Raw genomic sequence first — 20,509 nt, forward strand, 5'->3', positions numbered from 1 at the left:
GCTCTAAAGATCGTATCCTCCGCCTAGCACTGTACCTCTACTCGTAAGTTTATCTTAGCGCTAAGGTTCAACTAGCGCGTGCTAGCGCCATAGCCCGTGACACACTAGTAAATATACAATATTAAACTCCGTGGCGCTGGCCAGAATGCCTCCCACCTTAAACCATGAAAGCGCCACTGTATCACCATTTGGAATACTTTAAAATCATGGGAAAAGGGCTCCTAGAGATTGAATGCCTAGGAAATGTCTATATAAACTAGAACAGGGCCCATAGAGTTGAAGAGGTACAGCGATTTCATACACTTGCGGATCGTCGTCCAAAAGGGGCCTAGTAAACCTTCCATACTCTGGTTCGCAACGACACTAAGACGCTAGCCTTATCCACACAATGATATAGTGTTAAGGGGCTCGAGGCGCTTAGTCATGAGAGAAGAGAGAAGGGGCCTTGGCATGGAAGAACAAGCAAGTGAGGAGAAAAGCAGACAATGTAAGCCCAAAAAAAAAAGCACGAGAGGAGCAACGAACGCATGAGAGCATGCGTTGAGTATTAAACAGCAGTCATGAGAGCATAGTTTGCAGAATTGATGGCATTTTCCTTCTACGACTTCGACTGTACAACTATACAGCCCAAGTTTTAGTGACAGTGACCTTTACGAACAAGGCTATTACAACTTTATGCACGTCTATTGCGAGAAGTCTTGAAAGTACAATCTATTGGCGGGCTCAAGATTATAGAGATCTATAGTGTTATGGTCCCCTTACTGACGCAGGTAAGTAAAGAGTTTGATTCTAGACGTGGCTATTATAGTGTTCGTTTTGCTGTTGGTTGGTTCTTATCCTACGGTCCTGGAAGAGAGAGAACTCCTAGCAACGCAGCCCTACCCCTTTATCCAACCTATAGATAGGCGAGAATACATGCCGATTTAACCTCGATATAATAGTATTAACCTAGAGTACAAGGGCTACTTACTTGTAGTAAGTAAAGTTTAAAGAAATCGTTACTACTAGCCTATAAAGTTAGTTATACTATATAGGAAGGAATATTACCTCTTAGTAGTAAATAACTATAATAACTTAAGTATTATCTCATTATAAAGTTGTTATAAGTTGTTCTATCTGAGTAAGAGAGAGCGAGGAGGGAGAAGTCTAGGTAGAGTAGGTGGTAGACATCCTAGTAGTAAGTGTGCCTTAATAATGTCATGGGATAAAACTAGAGCGTTTCCGGTGCGGCGTATTCAATGGCTGCCTCTAGGGGTGTGCAAGTTCATCTAGGCCCCAGCCTTGTCATACGTAGGAGCATGTCCTTCGTAGTCTATGTAGACGGCCTTTATTGACATCGTGGCGTAATACTCTACGCTTTAGTGACGGAGCTCTGGTAGAGAAGTTGGCGCGACTCGGGCTTGACTATAATGGTGGCGGAAAGAGCGGTCTAGATGCCACGCCTGAAACGATCGGAAGATCAGCAAGAAGGAGGGATTACTTCTATCAAATATAATATGACTAGTCGTGGAGCTCATGCCTTCCTCATTGATCTTCAGTACTCCGTAATTAGGCCTTATTTGGCAATGGACGCGACTATTGCATCATTCGTGGCGGCCAAATATTGTATCCGTCGCAGAGGATCGTGACTGCTGATCACCAGATTGAAGGGTCCACCGCCAGCCTCCGATAAAGTTAACTTCACTGTTGAATACGGTAGACCAGGCGTCCGAAGATACCAGGCTAAGAAGGGGGGAGCCTCTTGTGACAGAAGGGAAGACAGGGTGTTGGCTTAATTTAGCTGCATGTCGGGCACCGCGCCCAAGAGCCACAAATGATTCCGTAGATTGCAGAAGTATTACTAGTACAGTACCTTAATGTAATATTAACAGACAAGGGGCGCAACAAGCAAAAATCATACGCACACAAGACTGAAGCCAGGTCCAAGAGGCTAGCCTCCCTGGCTCTCCTCGGTGGCGGCAGCTCGGCATTGAAAAGGGTAAATATTTTGCAGCTCACTGTTTATCGGCCAGCCTGATGAGAATTGCACCCACAGTCTTTGACTCGCTCCCTCCGTACACTCGCGAGCATCAACCGAAGCCACTATATCTGGATCAAAGTTGAGCCGTTTGGTAAAGTCTATCCATAAATTGGTACAAGTATTCAAGAGGTAGCGGAAGTCTCCTGAGACCACGGCATTATCAATTTTGGGTGGAAGTAGACATTGTCAGTATCAAATTACTAAGTCTATTTGGTGAGGTAAGAGGATCTTTGGGTCGGCAGTACTCCGTAAAGATGGATCCTTAAAGGCCTACCATGACGGACCCATTCAGTATTCCTGGCCTAGTCATTGGTGGTGAGCGTTGTACTCGATGCCAGTTCTGAGCTGGGTACTGATGGAATTTATCCAGCCATAGCTCTTCCAGTACAGTTGTACAGTAACTGCGTCCTCGCAGTCACGACTATCGCAGATAGTACGATCTCTTTAATACCTCCTCCCTTCGGCCGACATCGTTAACGCGTAGTTCAGTGAGGAAAAGTCCACCAAATGTTAGAACACCGTACTTTCCGTTCAAAGTCCAGGAAACGCGGTTTTTGATTTGGGGCAAGGATTTCGACATCCTGAGGTCAGGAGAACGCTTTGAGAGACTGCCGCCATTAGTCTACCAAACTTTGACGCAGATCCTGGTTCAAATTCTGGACCTTCTGGAAAACGTGAGAAGTATTTCCGGGCACCATGGATTGCAGGAACTCCCATCCTCTCAGCCGCCCGTGTCGCACAGTACCGCAGTCGCAGAAATGGAGATCCGCCGGCAGGCAACAATAGTATACAGGATCAAGAAGAGCTGCTCCATATTTCAAAGAGCAAAATGGGTCATATACGATCGTGGCTGATTTGAAAAGTTCCTCGACGCATTAACATAGCTTATAGACACCCTCTATGAATTTTGCCCCACACACCAACATCAGCAGCTCACGTTTGCTGTTCGGGCAGAAATTTTGGCGACCACTCTCCTTGACCATGGTCAGGCTGGAGTCCAACTTCTACAACAGGCTGAGCAGCAGAAGCACAGAACAGCTTTACAAGGTCTAGGCAACCTTGTAAATGCACATTATTTGACGAATAATGTGCAGAACACCGAAGCGGGGAGCCCCGTTGAATCCTGCTCAAGAACCCGCATGAGTGTCCACAACTTGAGAATCTTCTCCCAGAATGATCGGTCTACGAATCGCTCATTTGGTCATGTCAACAGTGAAAGTCACAGTCCAACTATCGTCGATTGGCGGACATACGACGTCATCACGCTCGAGCAGATGTCGAGGGATGACCTGGAAAACAGAATTTGGATGCTTGTCAACATGCTGAAATCTGCTCGCCCAGGCTGCTTCAGAGTGCTGGAATGTCTTGGTTATTTTGAGGATAACACAGGCCCAAGGTTTGGTCTGGTGTTTCAGTATCCCCACGACCCGGACCCGATCTACCCTCTCCAACCTCTAACGCTCCATCAAATAATGAACAGAGCAGAAAATATTCCATCCCTTGAAGAGCGATTTGGCCTGGCTCATTTTCTTGCAGGCTGCTTGCACGAGTTCCTTTGTGCCGACTGGCTGCATAAAAGTATTGATTCATACAACCTACTGTTTTTCCAGAGATCCGATGGCAGATCCGGCCGGGTTTCATTGCAGGACCCCTACTTCGCTGGGTTTGCTCTGGCTCGTCCAGATGGTACCAACATTCAGACATAGAGGAGAGCGCTAGTTTCCGTGTCTGTCGCGCTTTACAAGCATCCAAATGTCACAGGCTTTAACAGAGGAGCAGTGGCTCGGTACCATCACGAAAAATAGAGTGGCGATACCTTCAACACACTCCTCCCCAAAACTTCAGGGACCAGCTAGTTACTAAGGCAGTGCCTCAACTTGGCCCTTCGATGGGTGAGAAGTACATGGAGGCAGTGAGAGAGTGTCTCACTGGACAATTCGATGGAATCTCGAGATTTCACGGGGATGAGCCAGATTACAATCTCAATTTACAGCGCAGCTTCTACTGAGAAGTAGTGGCTGTCTTGTGGAACATGCAAATATGATACAGGTTCTGTGCCCTCCATAACTCCCACCCGCATCTGGAAGGGTCGTGGTCTACGAGAAGGAATCAATCATATCAAGCGATATTTTAGGCGTGGAGCAGAATTTGGATGAGACCCACATGTATTGGAATACATTCTATTCTTAAACGTTGAAACCGTCAACTCCTCTCAGGCGACCGAGAGTCATTACAGACTGCAGTCCTATTGCCTTGATTATGGCGTTTGATGTCATTTGGCCGTTGGGCTCAGCAATACCTCATGGACTTTGGCCTTTGTCTCTTCTCTCGGAAGTCATACGCCTTGTCTGGGCATCCGACTAATGCATGTAAGGCTGTCTGGAGCTGCTGTTTTACGAATCTAATACGGTAATACTGACCTCATACTAGCTTATGTGATTGAGAGCGCGGATGCACAATTCCCGATCCGCCATGTCTCAAGCATCTGATTAGCCTCGTACTCCAAACAAAACGAAGTGCCACTAGCTATTATATGGTAAGTTTTACCGATTGCCTCTTACGTACCTTACCGATTCGGCCACGTCTGGCGCGAAGAACTTGGTGTTCGGCAAGCGAAGCGGAAATCACACAACCTAATCGTAGTGATGTGTCTGTAGGAGCCCCAGAGCGCCCTGCACAGCAGGCAGCATCCAGAAGAAGCCGTGCCTTCGTGCCCAGAATCTGCCAGTTGGCTATCGCCACATGCTCTGGTCATCCTGAGAATCATTCCCACCATGCAGCTTCCGCTTTTCGAATGAAGGCGTTGTCACAAGGAAATTCCGGCTGCCCCTCTGGTTATTGACCCTTAGAACCACATTTCACTGAACTGCAAAGCCTCACTATTCGAGTGGAGTTCCTCGATTCCGCGAGTGCTTCTATGGCGAGTTAGTGATCTGCTGCACTTCATCAGCTTTGGACACGAAATTCCTCAAATTACACAAATTGAACGGGTATTGTTGGCGCCAAAGTGACTATCGACGGAACAGGCAGACAACCTCGTAATAACGATCAATGAGTCAGTGCCACAGCCTCTGGAATGCTTTGGAATCATGGAAAACGGGCTCCAGGAGGTCACCTTGCCTAGTAATTGTCTATATAAACTAGAACGGTGACCATAGAATAGAAGAAGACGGAAATCTCAACAACGCTGACTTGCCTGTATCGATTGGCCCGTACAGTTGTACAGTCTAAATCCTCCAATAGGTATTCACAAGTATGGCTATGTTACCAGGGGTATATCTCCCGGGACAGAGTTCCATGTCTAGTGTCAGATGGAATGCTTCGTCCATGCGGACAGGGATACATCACTCGCCTTCTCCCACTTCGAATGAAATTCCAGATATTCTCTATCTTATCAACTTCATCGTTTACACATCGAAACAGAAAGAGGAGTCAGACAGATATCTTCAAGACACAGTTGCACTCTACGAATCATCCCTAATAGGACAAAACCTAATAATCGGAGAGGGCCATCATTTTGTTGTGATCGCCGTCAATTTCAATGACCGCGACAAAATCCCTCCACGTGCGATAGAAAGAAACCCGGAGTTGTCTTGCATTAAATATCCAAATCCTGCTTCGAGACACGAACCGAGTTTTCGAGAAGAGATCTACGAGACTGTTCGTCAAGAACTTACCGTTCTCTGTCATCCGAGAATCGAAAAACATGATAATATCATTGGATTACTGGGCCTCGACATCAGCGAAGACTACGATGACTACCAAGTTCCTTGGCCGTGCCTTTGCATGGAGTACTCCTGCTTTGGCACTCTCGACTCCTTTTAGTACGATCAAAGACAATATGAACAGTCTCCGTTTCTGGAATTCCTTCTAGAGGTTGGATTAGCACTACAGACCTTGCACTGCTGCAATATCATTCATGGGGACGTTAAATCTGAGAACGTGCTTATCTGCCGGCACCCGAATGGAAAGTTCACAGCCAAGCTATCGGACTTTGGACTAGCTGTTATCAACCCTAACCCTGAGCATGAACATTATCTACTAGGGAGCACGCAGTTCTGGGAGGCACCCGAATCCCACTCCGCACTCTCAGTCAAGGGACTAAAGCTAAGTCGGGGGGTTATGTAATGAGACGGACGCCTAGTGAGACACGCGTTTTGACGCGTCCTTCCATCTACCCCTTCATCTTTACCAACGTACAACTCAACCAAAATAGCCTCAATCCTATTCAAATAGCATCTAATAGAGAGCTCCATATCCAGCAAGCTATTGACGATGTCTAACAACAGTGATATCCTTCTATTCGAGCCGCTGCCGCCGCATATAATATTAGTCACGCTATACTCGCTCGCCGCGTTAAAGGCGGAATTTTAAAGATAATTACACGCGAACCGCAATAGCTTCTATTAAACGACTAAGAGCGAATCCTAAAGAAATAGATTCTTAACCATAAGGCTTGAGTTATCCACCTAGCTTTCGTACTGTACGAGAGCTCGCTGTCGCCGTGAGTAAGCTCTCTAGCGGCCCGGAACCTATCGGACAGAAGTAGGTATCACGGTTCTTACAACGACATCCTGATATGAAGTCTAAGGTGGGTCAAAAGATCTATGTCGTACGCCTTAGTACAACGAATCCTAAGGCCCTCGATAGCTAGTTTCAATATATAAACGCCCTCCGCGAACGGTATTCAATATCCTAGACGGATACCTATAATATGGACGAGACTAGGATCGCTCTAGGCGTCTGTAATAACCGACGTGTTATCGGGACCTCGTACGACAATAAGGAGCTATTAAAAAGGCCCCGAAAATCGCGAATAACGTAATCCACAAGCTAGTGGAACACACAAGCTAGTGGAACACTAATCCACCACCACCACTCTTCCTACTTACTCTATTAACCACAACGACGCTAAATCGCATCCAATTCACTATTAAGCTGTTGTATTTGATGCTTGACACGTCCTGGAGTTATGCCCTATCGTACTACACCGCCTACAACGCCGCTGAGCGCCCGCAACGCGAATAACAATAGTATCCTCGTCCTCCTCGTCGGACTCGTCTACGTACTCTTAACGTACATCGCTCGTACTAAGTAGCTTACCGTTCTTAATATACTTCCTACTAGTCGTCTTCCTCTTCTTCCTTACTTAGATAAGCTCCTCTAGCTCCGTAATTCGCTCCTACGCTAGTTAGAACGCGTAAATAGCATACTTAGTAGCCTTAGCTATCTATACGACGGCTAGGTTAGTTAGACTAGGAGTTAGAATAGTCTTCCGCTTAAGCGATTTCCTAAGCGTACGGGCGTACTTCTAAACCTACTTAACCGTCCGCGGCGTCTCCGGATCCTAGCCCTACTCGAGCTCCTAACTCGACGGAAGCAAGAGAGGCGGCGTAGGCGTACGAAATACTAGCCTTAATTAATCGAGTATAACGCTTAGATCGTACGGTACTAAGCCGGCTACTCGAAAGCCTATCCTCGCGTTATACTCCGTAAACGCCTCGGAGCGAGCCGCTATATATAGGCGTAGGGAGTCGTTCTTATCGACGTAGTATTAGTTTAGGCGTATTAGCTCCTTAACTCGCCTTCCGTACGCTCGCTTAAGCGGCGAGAAGTACGTTACGTTAAGCGGCTAGAGTAAGTAGGAGGTATACGGCGATATAAAAAGCGCGATAATATCGTACTTCGTATAATAGTTATTAAATTCGGGCGTATTATAGCTATAGTAGCTATCTAGAATAAGTAATCGGTATTTACCTCGCCTCGAGCGCCTAGTAGACGGCTCGAAGACCTCTTAAAGCTACTATAAGTCTATCTTATCGTTCGTCTACTCCGTCTCGTTAACGGCGAGCTTCTAGTTAGTATACTCGTCGTTCTAAAGGTCTTAGAACTACTACTCCTAGTAGACCTTACTAGCGAAGATAATTAATAGATCTAATACTCTCTCGTCTACTACGATCGTCTCGATTACCGTCGTCTACGTACGATTACTAGGCTAAGTAACGACGGGCCGACTACGTCGCTCGGAGCTAGTTATAACCCGAGCCGTAGAGATTACTCCTATCTAGAAGCTCGTCTCGTCGAAGTTCTATATATTATCGTCTACTACTCCGTATTTAGCGATAATATTTCGTACTAAATTAAACTACGCCTAGATAACGCTAGGGTCTTTATAGAGAGCTCGCTATAAGTCCTTCTTCCTAAGGTAATCTAAACGTAATTCGGAGCGCCGACGAACGAAGTTTATAGCCTAATTAATACCGATAGTAAACGGCGTTATTAGCGTACTACGAACGCGCTTAGTAAGTAGTATATTCGCTTTCCTACTAACGTCGCCTACCCTAGGCGTATATTCGCGTAAATCTATATCTAGTATCCATCGTACTAGGACCTCTTCTTCCTACTAAGTAAGCTTTCGAGTTATAGTAGGCGTACTACGCTAGGGAGCGCCGCCCTTAAGTCGACGCGTTAATATTACGTATAGGATATCGTATACGCGCGCTACGGCCCTAATACTAGCGATTTTACCCTCTTATATAGCTTTAATAGCTATAGCAAGCCTCCCTTCTTATTCTAAATGAATAGAGCTTATAGTGGTAGAGATATTAATGGCAAAGGGTGAGTTAATGGGTGGTAGTGGATTAGTGTTCCACTAGCTTGTGTGTTCCACTAGCTTATGGATTACGTTAGGTATTAATTATCGAGGTAATATCCGTAGAAGGTCGACGGCTTAGACTTTTAGTTCTTTTTAAGGGTTATAGCCTTCAAATAACTTGGTTTACCGATAAGGACGTCCCTAACTACTTCTATACGGCCTTACTAAACGGATGGACCTTAAACGATATCGGTTTAGCCTAGCTAAGGCAGATATTTCTCCCTAAGACTCGTGTAGATCGATACTAGCTCCTTATCCTTAACGGCCATAAAAGCCACGTAACGACAGAATTTATAATTGAATGCTTCTCAAATCGCGTCGTACTAGTCTACCTTATCCCTTATTTAAGTCACGTTCTATAGCCACTCAATCTTTCCTACTTTTTAGTAGTAAAATATTAATATGGAGAGTAAATTACTAATTTAGCTAGGTACGACGACACGAAGCCTATTAAGAAGGCTAAATTCCTTCAGCTCTACTAGAAAGCTAGCCTAGGAGGTCTATTATCCCTACATAAAGAGACAGGGTGGAGAGCTACTGGTTTAAACTCTTGGGAACCCCGAATAGTCGTCCGGTCGTCACAGATTATCGAGAATTGAAGAATTAAGAGATTCTACTATAAAATCCGCCCTCTCGAAAACGTCAACTATCGTGTCACGAAGTTTATCGTACACCTAAGAATCGACGAGAGTTATAGAGCTCAATTCGATCGATTCTCCGTGAAGAGACGCTATATCGTTCCGTACGAGGATTCCTGTTTAAGATAGGTAAAGCATTCGATCAATTACACTATAAACTAGCCGTTAAATACCAACAACTTGACGCCCAGCAAGCTCAGATATCACAGCTAAATGGTTCTAGAGGGAGAAGAGTAGCTATCGATATAAATAATACGTTTACTAATGTTGGAATGGTCTACTAGGCAAGACAAGCCCTTTGAAGCTTTACAGGAGGAGACCACAACAACGACGAGGACAGCGAGGGTAAATATAACTAGGAATAGAGAGATTGATACTCTATTAGCTCCGTACACTAATCGATTTCACGTAAATAACGCTGGATAGTGCGTTATTTAAATGTATAATAGAAGGATGATAAAAATTTGTGTGTCTCACTAGGCGTCCGTCTTATTACATAAACCCCCGACTTAACAGACGTCTACTTGTTTGGTCTTATGACCTGGCGGGTCTTGCTGAATTATCCAAACCCCTGTGAGCTTTTTGGGCAGCGTATCAAGAAGCGGTACTCAGCGAGTACGCAATCCGAACTTATCAGAGCTTTAAAATCGGATGTTGAATTCACAGAAAGGTCCGTTGAGGTGATGAAATCCTCCAAATTACCTGAGTGTGTCAAGAGGATAGGCTCGAACGTCATGTATGCCACACTGAGATATGTGACTGAGGAAGCGTGACTTCGAAATAGCACTGGAAATTCTTGCCCAAAATAATCGAGCAGCATTACTGGAGAATAGCAGCAAAGACCTTGAAATGCAGCATGCTTCTATAGCCTATTGGGACTTGCAGGAGCCAGTTGATGTAATGGAGAAACTATCCTTGCATTTACCGCAAAGTTTCCTAAACTTGCAGTCGAAGCCTTCGGTAGCCTATGCTCTTCTCGAAGCTCTCGGCGTCCTAATGAGAGGCGATGACAATCTAGGTATGTTGGCCACGAAGCTTGCGTTCACCTTGGCTACCAGTCCAGGTCTACTTGTTGGGGATAAACAACCGGGACACATCTTCCAGCTTATAATCGACTATGTCAGTTGAGGTCGATGGATCATATCGCCTCCATGCTATTTTATTTCCAAATGACTCAAACCCAACTCCTAGGGGATTTCAGTCTGCGCTTGTTAGCACAAGCTTGCGACGCTGATTACTATATGGCCAAAATGAGACTTTCAAGAGAATATCCCCGTGCTTACAACGAATGGCTACATAAAAAGGAAGAGGAAGCTACAAGTCTAGGTCTTGAATCCGGGTTACCAATTCTTTTATTGAATTTGCGGTTAGGGGACTATGAAACAAGCAAAGCGTTGCTTGCCCGAGGAATAAAACTCCGGGGAGGGAGCGATGAGCCCTCAGCAATGCACTGGCTAGTCTCATTTCAACAGGAGGATCAAATCATGGATCTTGCCCAGTTCATCATGCTGGGTGAGGGTCCGCTGGTTGAGTGGTGGGCCGACGAATCGATCGACAACTTACTTTCTGCTAAAATATCAGGTACTCCGTTACATTGGGCGTGCATTCAGTGAAACAAAGACATGGTTCGTGTCCTGTGCAGACTCGATACAAAACCATGTCATCATAACATCACAAGGGCTATCTTGATTGTGTCCGCATTCCACTTCTTCGAGTTATTGGATATCCTGGATAATTGGATTCGCCGTTGTCTCAGCCTCAACGATTTAACTCGAGCCATTGAAGAATCAACATGGAGCAGTCTTGTTGCCGCGGTCACTGGAAGTCGTTATCATCTTCCTCGGCCGCTTCGACACGGTTCAAAGGAGATATTGACCGTTGTTTCGGCTACTCTTCACATCCTTCTCAGCCTCAAGGTACAGGATCAAGCTCACCAATAATCTCTAATCAGTCTAGCAACATGCGGGGGGCAAGCAGAATCTCTCAGACATCTAATGTTCAAGTTTGGCATCCTTCAGAACGTGAATACGTGGAGGCTGATTATCGATTCCGGATTTTCTCATACAATAATGACTGGTCATTATGCGATCTTTGAAGTATATTTGGATTCTCAGTTGGTGTCACTTTGTCTATCATTCCATCAAGGAAAATATACCCTCGTTCCAGTATGCTGCGCTATGAGGCAGCGAACCCAGCCGTTTTGTAAAAGCTCCTTGACCTACGGTGTCACTTAGATGAACTTGGACCCGCAGGGCCATATTTACTAAGTATGTTTGGAATGGCGGTGGCTTTGGGCCTTCATGACTGCTCTATTCTCTTGCTAAGGTATGGTGCCGATATAGAATTCAAGAGTGGATGGATGGGTGGTTAGGCCAGTATTGTGAGTAACTAAACCTCCTTGGCTTCTTATTATGAAGCTTAAAAAGGACCTGACTAGTCTATTTAGTGGAGAATGCTCCAACAGCCGGATCTTTCTGTCTTAAGAATGAGATTTATGCTTGAGGTTCTACCAGAAGAAGGCTTCGGACATATTAATTTCATAGCCTGGCCTGCAGCTCGCGCCAACGTCCTATTCCAACTCGCAACTAGTCCGTGGGCACATTATCGATCCGCTTACTTAGTCACCGAGACAACGAAGTATATTCTCAGTAAGATGGGTGACAAGAGATTTCTGAACGAGCTATCTAGTATGGGTGTGACGGCTTTAGGTATGGCGGCTCAGTATGGCGCCTCTGCGGTATGCAAGATCCTTCTTGAGGCAGGAATGGACCCGAACGCCGGATTTGCTCGGACCCCATCAAATGCCGCTGTTGAATGGCTCAAAAAGTCTGTTCCTCGGGAGCAGAAAGCATGGAAAGGAACTGAGCCCGGTGAGAAAAACCTGGCGTCGAAGCTTCGAAATAAGGCCCAGGACACAGTCGACATGCTCATATCTTATGGCGGGATTGACAGGCGGACACCAATGAATGTCTTCTCTGCTTTGACAAGAGGAGAACTCAATCTTCCAGCTCCAGAGGTGAGTTTCTTCGGTGGCAAGTCCGTGTATCCGGCTAAAGCGACTCAGATTCTTTTTGAACTTACAGCAGGCCTTTTCTTCTCACCCGGTCCCAGAGGAAATCTGGTCAATCAGGGAACACTACGCACCCTGCCAGCGTCAGAACGACTTCCGCGCTCATCATGCGGAGCTAAGCTTAACTCAGAAAATACTCGGCAGCTTTGGATGCCTGGTAGGTACGGGAACGACAATGGAATGTGAGCTCCGCCCAAGGACCTTTCCACGTCTGTTTGAACCACATTCTTGTTAGCCCTGGAGGCTCTGGGGCCGACAGGCTGGTCCCCCAAGATCGAATATTAGGGATCAAATTGTGCTTGCAAGCCTCCAAGCTCCGCGGCGTTATCAATCAGCGACCAACAATAATGCCTTGAGGCATAATTTTGCGGCTCAGTCACTCCAGCTTCCGGGAATAACTCTGCCGGGGGATTCTCGACCATCGAGAACCCTCACATCACCTACAATCGACCCGTCCCGCTCCGTCACCGGAGGACCTTTTTTTCGTTCCCCCTCCATGGCAGTCAACCTGTTGAATCCAGGTTCCCCGGCGGCTCGAGAAAGTAGTCTTTGGAAGCCCTCGATGAACAAGGAGCAAGTATACAACACGACGCTGCGCCAGGAATCCGAATATTCGACAAATTTGCAGCTTGATTCTGCTACAGAACACCACGCAGCCTCCCCCATAAGACCACCTCCCGCAGCTATAAATAGTAGCTTCGAGGCCCTTGCTTCTAGTCCGAGAGATTTGAGTATGGTAGTTGAACAGCTTAACAAAGTCCTACAAAATTATCGCCAACGCTCTTTGGCTTCAAATCACGAGTCAATTCCGACAAGTAATTCGACTCGAAGGCAGCAACTCATAGATCTTTTGAGACAAGTCTTGTGAAGCGGTCCGATATGACTCGGGTCAAACCGTGAGAGTATCGACTCCTGTGACGAATACGGCACTCTTCTATCCATTATCGAGGCTTCAGTGAGGAATTTTAGTGACTATGGAATTAATATCCACCTAGTCTTGGAGCATAAGGAGCTGAAAATCTTCATTTTGTAAAGCTATACTATGAAGTAGTGTATCAACTTTAACCTAGAAGATTAAGATCCTTTAGTTTAGCACTAATGTAGAGGGATTAAATACTCCGTACTATACGCTATATTTATTATAATAATAATACTTCTATTAGAGTCTAATCTAGCTCTCTCTCGAGACTACGTAGACTATAAAGCGATATCTAGGAAAAGCCCTCGTCTATACGAGGTGAAAACTAAGGCTTCCCGCGTAAGGAGTACTACTCGCGTGCGAGTAGTATGCCTCCCATCTCCTCTTCTCGCTCGGCAACTACGGAATCCTTTTCCTCGTAATTCTAAGAGGCCTTACTACCTAGCCGCGTCTTTTACCATCGCTCAGCGCTCTCGAACGCTTAGAAGATCTCGGTATCCTCCTCTTCTATCTCGCGCGCTACCTAGAATTACTCGAGGACTCTTCGTACGATAAGCTAGCGGGCCGCGTACGCCGCGCTCGCCGGCTTAGAGAGGATATCCTCTAGCCTTTCCGACTCGCATCGGCGGATAAGTTCTTCCCTATTATACCTAGAGTAGTAGAGGAATATATATCGTATCGTCTACGTACGCTAATCGTAGTAGTAAGCCGAATATATCCTAGGTACTCTCGCGGCCGCTAGCTAGGCGTTAAGGCCGATAACTTCGGTTCGTAGGAAGAAGAGCGCTATAGCTTAGGCCTTCGTTAGGCCTACGTAGAGCTTACGTATATTCTACTCCTAGGGAGTAAGCTACGTCGTTACTAGGTAGCGACCTTAGATCCTTAATTAAGCTACTTTCTCCTACTTCTCCTTTTAGTCTACTCTTACCTACTAGCGAATACGTATCTATAGCGAGGGGAGTGCTCTCTCTATATACTCCGCGTTCTATACGTCCGGTCGCTCCCCTAGACGTTCGAGGAGTTCCTCTACTCGCTCCGTTCTTTTAAGCTTTAGGGCCCGGCGGAAGCTAGGTTATATACGGTTCCATACCGCTCTTGCTACTTTTCGTATACTTTTCTCGACCTAGAGGTCCTTCGTACGCGTGAGAGTTCGGTCTACAAGTTCCTGTACCTAGATGTAGATTGGGGGGACCTGCATCTCGCGGTGTAACGCCTCGATCGGGGTTCTTTTATAGCCTCCTGCGACTCGCCTGAGGCACGCCATATTTATATGTGTGTATAGTGCTTAGTCGCTACCTACTAGCCAGTGAAAGACAACATCAGCTCTAGTATTCCCGCCCAGACAAGACTAGATATGTTAATCTAAAGTATCCGCCTCTAGCGCAATGCGTCCCGCTCCGCTTGTGGGTGTGCCGATCAGAACCTGTGTTTCGGTTACCGTGGTCGGTGGTCCCGTCGTTGCTGCCGGAGTCTCCGGTGTGATTTGGACAGTCCAAGTTATAATAGTTCCAGCATCCGTTCTGGTAACTATACTCGATAATAGACTCGCGCCGGCTTGGGCCGTTGACCGTGATGTCGTCACTTCTAAGTAGTAGGAAGTCAGTACTTCGGATGGAAGAGCTCTCGGCGGTACGTACCATCTCCGGATGTCGCGTCCGCGGTGAAAGCTTTCCCGCAATATAGATCCCATATGCTAACCGCGTCGCTCAAGTCTTGCTCGTTTGTCGCGCAGGCCGAATTAACGGATTTCGTCAGGAAACTAGAGCCGATAGGTGCTAGCTCGTCTCTACAGAAGCATTCTGACACAGCTGGAAGAGGGCAACCGAGGATCTCATATATGTCAATTGTACAACAGCTGTTGTACACGTATGTTTGTGCGCATTGACGGAGCCGCGGCATTTGCGAAACACGAGGGCTCAGGTGGGCGGCTCGATGGACTGGAAGGTGAACTCTCAAGCTTGAAGTGGAGTTTACATCGACTGCCACCATTTCATATACGAGTCGCTCATGGTATTGCGAATTGGGTGAGCCGATATACTAGCATCAGTAGATGGTAGAGCAGGTTGTCCCCGCTAAGCAAAAAATGCCGAAGCTGCACTTTAGCCGTTCCCGGAGCCAACAGAGCGCCTAACGCAGACTTTGAACAACGAGATTCATGGTTAAAAAGTTTCACCAGAAGGCTTAAGAGGAATTATAAAGTTCAATTCGGACGTAACCTGTACTCATAGTCATAAATGACGCACTGGCGACTTTTACATTGCTTAATATAACGTTTCAAGAGGACGCGGCAGACTTTTGAGTAAGAGCCCCCAGCCAATGTTTTTCAGCGGTACAATCATCATCATCATCGATATCGACATATCCTGCAGGTTGCCAGGTGAGCGGAACGACGGCAAATGATCGACCTGAATCGCTGTCAATACTATCAACTACTATGGGCTAGAGACAGACTATGTATTGCTCCATCACAGCGGCATCTCATCAGTGCGTTGGCTGTGTCTTTGGTCTCCGCAAACTCGATTTTGGCTGCAGCGATCTGCTCCAAGTCTTCGTCCGACAGAATCTTTGTCTTCACATACCTACGCGCGTATGAGTCAGGATCTATCCGTATTTTTGTGTTAGACTTACCACGGAGCAATATAATTCACCCGGGGTGCCGTGGGTCTGCAAGCTCTGTCCAAGCGATCGCATAAGGTCCCTGAGTCCGAGCTTCGCTGCATTGAACTCTGGAGCACCTCCAGCATCAACATAGCCAGCAAGAGAACCTTGGAGAACCAGACAGGTATCTAGCGTATTGTTGACTCTGTGCTGGCGACGGAAACAATGAATCGCCAATTTGGTCGTGTAAAGTACCCCAATGAAGTCTATTTGGGTGTTCAAAAACCTTGGCTGAGAAGGAAGCTCCTCATCAGCTAAATTTGGGCTGTCAGTGAGCAATTATCATGGCAGTGAAGCCTTACTCACCATTGAAAGCAAGGATGCTATCCGGTAACTTAGTACCGGCATTTGCAATCACGATGTCAATTGCGCTGCGCTGAGATATACTGAGCGCTGCCTTGAACAGTTCCAGCTGATCTTCCCATCTAGTCACGTCGCATTTCACAAACTTACATCTGCCATGTGGTCAATTAACCAGGTAGGTCATTTGGTGGGCAATAATGTACCTCTGATACTTGCATTCAGCTTCTTTTCCCTGTTCTATGTTCACATCACCAATCACAACCTTTGCGCTGTTCTATCTCGTTAGATATCATGCTTCAGAATGCTAGAATCTCATACCCAGCATCTGAGAGAGCGATGACATATTCAAGCCCAATACCTTGCGCACCTGTAAATATGACTAATTTCCTGGCTCTCCTCTCATTTGTGACGCATTTACAGACCTCCGGTCACTATAGCGGTCTTTCCTTGGACAGAAGTTCGGTCGAATATGACACTGCAGTTGATAGGCCCAGTGTATTGGTAGGACATATTCGTTCTGCAAACTAAGTACTTGTGATGACAGATCAGACCAGAGATGTAGTGTTCGGCGAATCCTGCTGTGACAATTGTGTTTCAAGAGATCTCGTATTGATGGAAATGTGCCAGCTCTCGGCAAAAACGGACTTCCAATATCGCTTGTGCTTATAATGCTAAATCTTTGCGTTCTTCGCAAATGGGATTTGGTCCCATATTCAATCCCGGCGCCATACCTCGGCAGGCTTGAAACCGAAGTTTGCAGCCGAGCATTATCTCGGGCTCCAGTATGTTGCGATTATACGGGATGCCGAATGGAATATGCTCGATTGTAAGATGATCTGAAAGTTGCGCGTCTAGATGTTGGAGCGAGACTTAGCTCGCTAACTAGGAGTGGAGCAATGCCGCATTCAAGCAGAAATGAAACCAGATAGCGCTGTGCAAGTCGTACATGGGCTCAGGGCAGAGAATCCCTTACGAAGACACCAAATTGAAGGTCAAATGGCGAAGCAAGGCCTACTTCCCGTGCCCAGATATCGGTAAAGTACTGCTCAAACTTCGATGGGTACACGAGGATACCATTGACAGCAGGCATTTTCCTCAAAGGCACTGCCAGCAGGTATACTCTCACATTCAAACTGACCTATGGACCACGGCTTGTAAGATACCTTCAACTTCCATACTGCTATATGGAATGTAAACCACAGAAAGTCCAAATATTTGACGCATTTGCCCTGCGATACAGTGCGTAAGTTATCTTCCAGAAACACCCGACCGATCAGACTTCGCCCAAGGCAGCAGGCTGAACCAGCCACTTTCGGAATACAGATGAGCCTGTCCGTATGCAGCTCACTGATCACAAAGCAGAAGATGCGATGGATATCACCAATAGAGGACTTTACAGCGATTCTAAACTGGTTTAGAGCCGAAATACTGGCAGGGTCTTGGGCCCGTTGCAGCAGTTACAGAAAATTCTTTAGGTCTATACGAGCATAAGAGCAGGTGATCTCAGAGCAAGCCCAACAGGAGCATGACTTGCAGCCCCTGTGAAAGGTTGCAGATGCAAAGGCAGTTTAGGGGGAAGTCTTCAGGCGGGTTAATTGCCACGTCTGAACCTGTGACAATAAACATCCAAAGTACCGACACACGCTGGATTGCAGAAGTTATACCCAGCATACAACGTGGTTTGTTAGCCAGCTAAGCTTCGGGAGACCTGCTAAATTCTCGGGCAGTATGATTGCGCTATATTACCAGAGAGGGCGCCGCAAGCTTTCCGGAAGAAGACATGACCCTCATGGCCAATCAGAATTACTAATATCCCATGCATCTTACCGGAGTTATGACTCAAGAAAATAAGGCCGAATTATAATTATCCTTACTTGTGAAAATAATACAAAGTATGCACAGCTATACCAAATTCCTTTCACACAAACCTACCCATCACCAAGCTTATTCTGAACTCTGTTTGTATTATCCGCCTTCCCGAATTTTCTCGGGTTTTAGCCTCTTGCAAACCGTTTAGGCTAACCTTTGATTAGCCTCCATGATACAAGGAAAAGAAAAGGCTGTCAACAGGAGATCCATAGTGCCATCATGAATCTGGAGAATTAGCCGGTCCTTTAGAGACACTTTGCGTGTGACGAATCATCTGGGAGTAATAGCATGTATTGACTAGGTGAGGCCTGCACCGCATAAGGATGATTCGAGCACGCTCGCCGCGTTCTTGTTTCACATTTTATCGCTGCTTTTGATTGCTATGACATCGCCCGGCGTCGTGAAATAGCTAAATATCGCCACAATTTTAGTCTATTTCCATGTAGATTAATCTTTTGTAACTATCATACCACTCATCATGTCTACCGAAATACACTTACCATTTGTGCTCACCAGAGAAAATATCGTCGTCGCCTCATACACTTTCATATTACTGTACCTCGTCAGTTCAGTTGGGTCCAAAGCCTACCGCGCTTTCTTTGGACCTCTCAGCAAATATCCCGGCCCAAAATTCAGAGCATTCTCTGAGATCCCTGAATGTTTAGACCTTGTGCAAGGCACAGAAACCCAGTCACTAGTAGCACTTCACAAGAGATATGGCGATGTTGTTCGGGTTTCCCCAAACACGTTGTCATTCGTCGGCACCGCGGAAACTTGGAACGACATATATGGCTTCAAGAAGACCGGAATTCCCGAGAACCACAAAGACCCGGAATTTTACATGAAATCCTTCAATGGACATTTCGATTTGATTAGGGCGCCCGTTCCTCATCATGGCCGGCAAAGAAAAGTCATTTCTCACGGGTTTAGTGAAAGGGCGCTCAAGGAGCAGGAGCCATTGTTGAAGATGTATGCCGCCAAGTTAGTAGAATTCTTCTCCCGAGCAGTCGAAAATGGTGAATTGGTTGATATAGCACTTGCCTTCAACTTCGCTACTTTCGACATAATGGGTAAGTCATCACGTATGGCATAGGAGAACTTGAACGTACTGATGAAGCGTCCAGCCGATCTCACATTTGCGGAATCTTTGCACATGCTCGACACCGCAGAAAACGAACGTTGGGTGAGAAATATCTTCGGAAGCATCAAGTTTAAGAACTACATACGCGCACTTAGAATGTTCAGCATTCCCACAAGGTTGCTGGTTACGGAGATCACAACTCGATTACCGTCTCTAAAGAAGAGGGCGGCAGCTCATTTCAAGTTCACTTCCGATCGAGTGAGTAAAAGACTTGCTCAGGAACCGGACCGACCGGACATAACCACAAGGATCATTGAAAAGGGAGGACACCCTTTGGAACCTAACGCAGTAGTACCACTCGGTGAACTACAAGTTGTATCTGCGATGTTCATGCTTGCTGGAACTGAAACCACAGCAACAGGTGAGTTTTCATACTGGCTTCTAAGATTATACTAACACTAATATAGCTCTTTCTGGTTTAACTTATTATCTCCTGAAGAATCCGGAATGGATGAAGAAGTTGAAGGACGAAGTTAGAGGATCACTGAAATGTATCGACGACATGAACCTGATCGCACTAACGAAGCTACCAATCCTTGAAGCCTGCCTTAAAGAAGCTCTCCGTATGTATCCTCCTACTCCTAACGGAACTCCTAGAGTCGCATCGTGGGATGGTGTCACAGTTGCGGGGCATCAAGTACCCAAAGGTACCCAAATGTTTGTCCATCAGCTGGCAACATATCGAGCAGAACACCTCTTCAAGCATGCTGAGGACTTTCGTCCCGACCGGTGGCTAGGTGTTCCCGAGTTCGCAAATGACCACAAGGGAGCGCTAGAGCCATGGACAGTAGGGCCGCGTACTTGCGTGGGAAAGGTATGGTCATCGTTTCCACATACCTTCATCTGACTGATTGTTTACCAGAATCTTTCATGGCACGAAATGAGGCTGCTTTACGCTACTGTCATCGTCCATTTTGACATCGAACTTTGTGCCGAGAGCACAAATTGGCCTAATCAAAATGTGAGCACCTGTGCGACAGCAGTAAATACCACACAGACATTAACTGCGACAGTCATACTTCATCTGGGACAAACCAGCGCTCAAGTGCAAACTAACGCCCGTTGAAACCTAAGAACAATTTTTTCATTAAGTCACGATGGTCGTACATGATAAATATGCCATGCCAAGCTTTACCTACACATTCTATAGTGATTGTCGTAAGGAAACGGTATTGTATACTCATGGTAGAAGTCATGGCGTAGGGCCGAAAGATCTCAGAGTAGCGGCGGATTCCC

The 20,509-nt window shown here is 46.3% G+C and overlaps 4 protein-coding genes across 4 annotated transcripts; 3 read left to right on the forward strand and 1 right to left on the reverse strand.

Moving 5' to 3' along the window:
* Nucleotides 1-3,159: 3,159 nt before the first annotated feature.
* On the forward strand, nt 3,160-3,726 carry A1O9_06913 (uncharacterized protein; the record flags this gene model as incomplete). Its single annotated transcript, XM_013403859.1, has 1 exon — nt 3,160-3,726. The coding sequence occupies one exon, from the start codon at nt 3,160-3,162 to the stop codon at nt 3,724-3,726; it is 567 nt and encodes a 188-aa protein (XP_013259313.1).
* An 8,072-nt stretch (nt 3,727-11,798) lies between these two features.
* Nucleotides 11,799-12,544, forward strand: A1O9_06914 (uncharacterized protein; the record flags this gene model as incomplete). Its single annotated transcript, XM_013403860.1, has 3 exons — nt 11,799-12,329; nt 12,378-12,466; nt 12,514-12,544. 3 exons carry the CDS (start codon nt 11,799-11,801, stop codon nt 12,542-12,544), a joined length of 651 nt encoding a protein of 216 aa, XP_013259314.1.
* A 2,115-nt stretch (nt 12,545-14,659) lies between these two features.
* A1O9_06915 (uncharacterized protein) lies at nt 14,660-16,773 on the reverse strand (the record flags this gene model as incomplete). Its single annotated transcript, XM_013403861.1, has 10 exons — nt 14,660-14,886; nt 14,940-15,088; nt 15,596-15,707; nt 15,754-15,881; nt 15,931-16,088; nt 16,156-16,214; nt 16,267-16,415; nt 16,467-16,532; nt 16,582-16,621; nt 16,686-16,773. 10 exons carry the CDS (start codon nt 16,771-16,773, stop codon nt 14,660-14,662), a joined length of 1,176 nt encoding a protein of 391 aa, XP_013259315.1.
* A 1,837-nt stretch (nt 16,774-18,610) lies between these two features.
* Nucleotides 18,611-20,339, forward strand: A1O9_06916 (uncharacterized protein; the record flags this gene model as incomplete). Its single annotated transcript, XM_013403862.1, has 4 exons — nt 18,611-19,202; nt 19,257-19,634; nt 19,681-20,087; nt 20,136-20,339. 4 exons carry the CDS (start codon nt 18,611-18,613, stop codon nt 20,337-20,339), a joined length of 1,581 nt encoding a protein of 526 aa, XP_013259316.1.
* Nucleotides 20,340-20,509: the final 170 nt, after the last annotated feature.

The sequence above is a fragment of the Exophiala aquamarina genome, assembly GCF_000709125.1.
Source record: "Exophiala aquamarina CBS 119918 chromosome Unknown aczIA-supercont1.5, whole genome shotgun sequence".
In the NCBI taxonomy this organism is placed as follows: Eukaryota; Fungi; Ascomycota; class Eurotiomycetes; order Chaetothyriales; family Herpotrichiellaceae; genus Exophiala; species Exophiala aquamarina.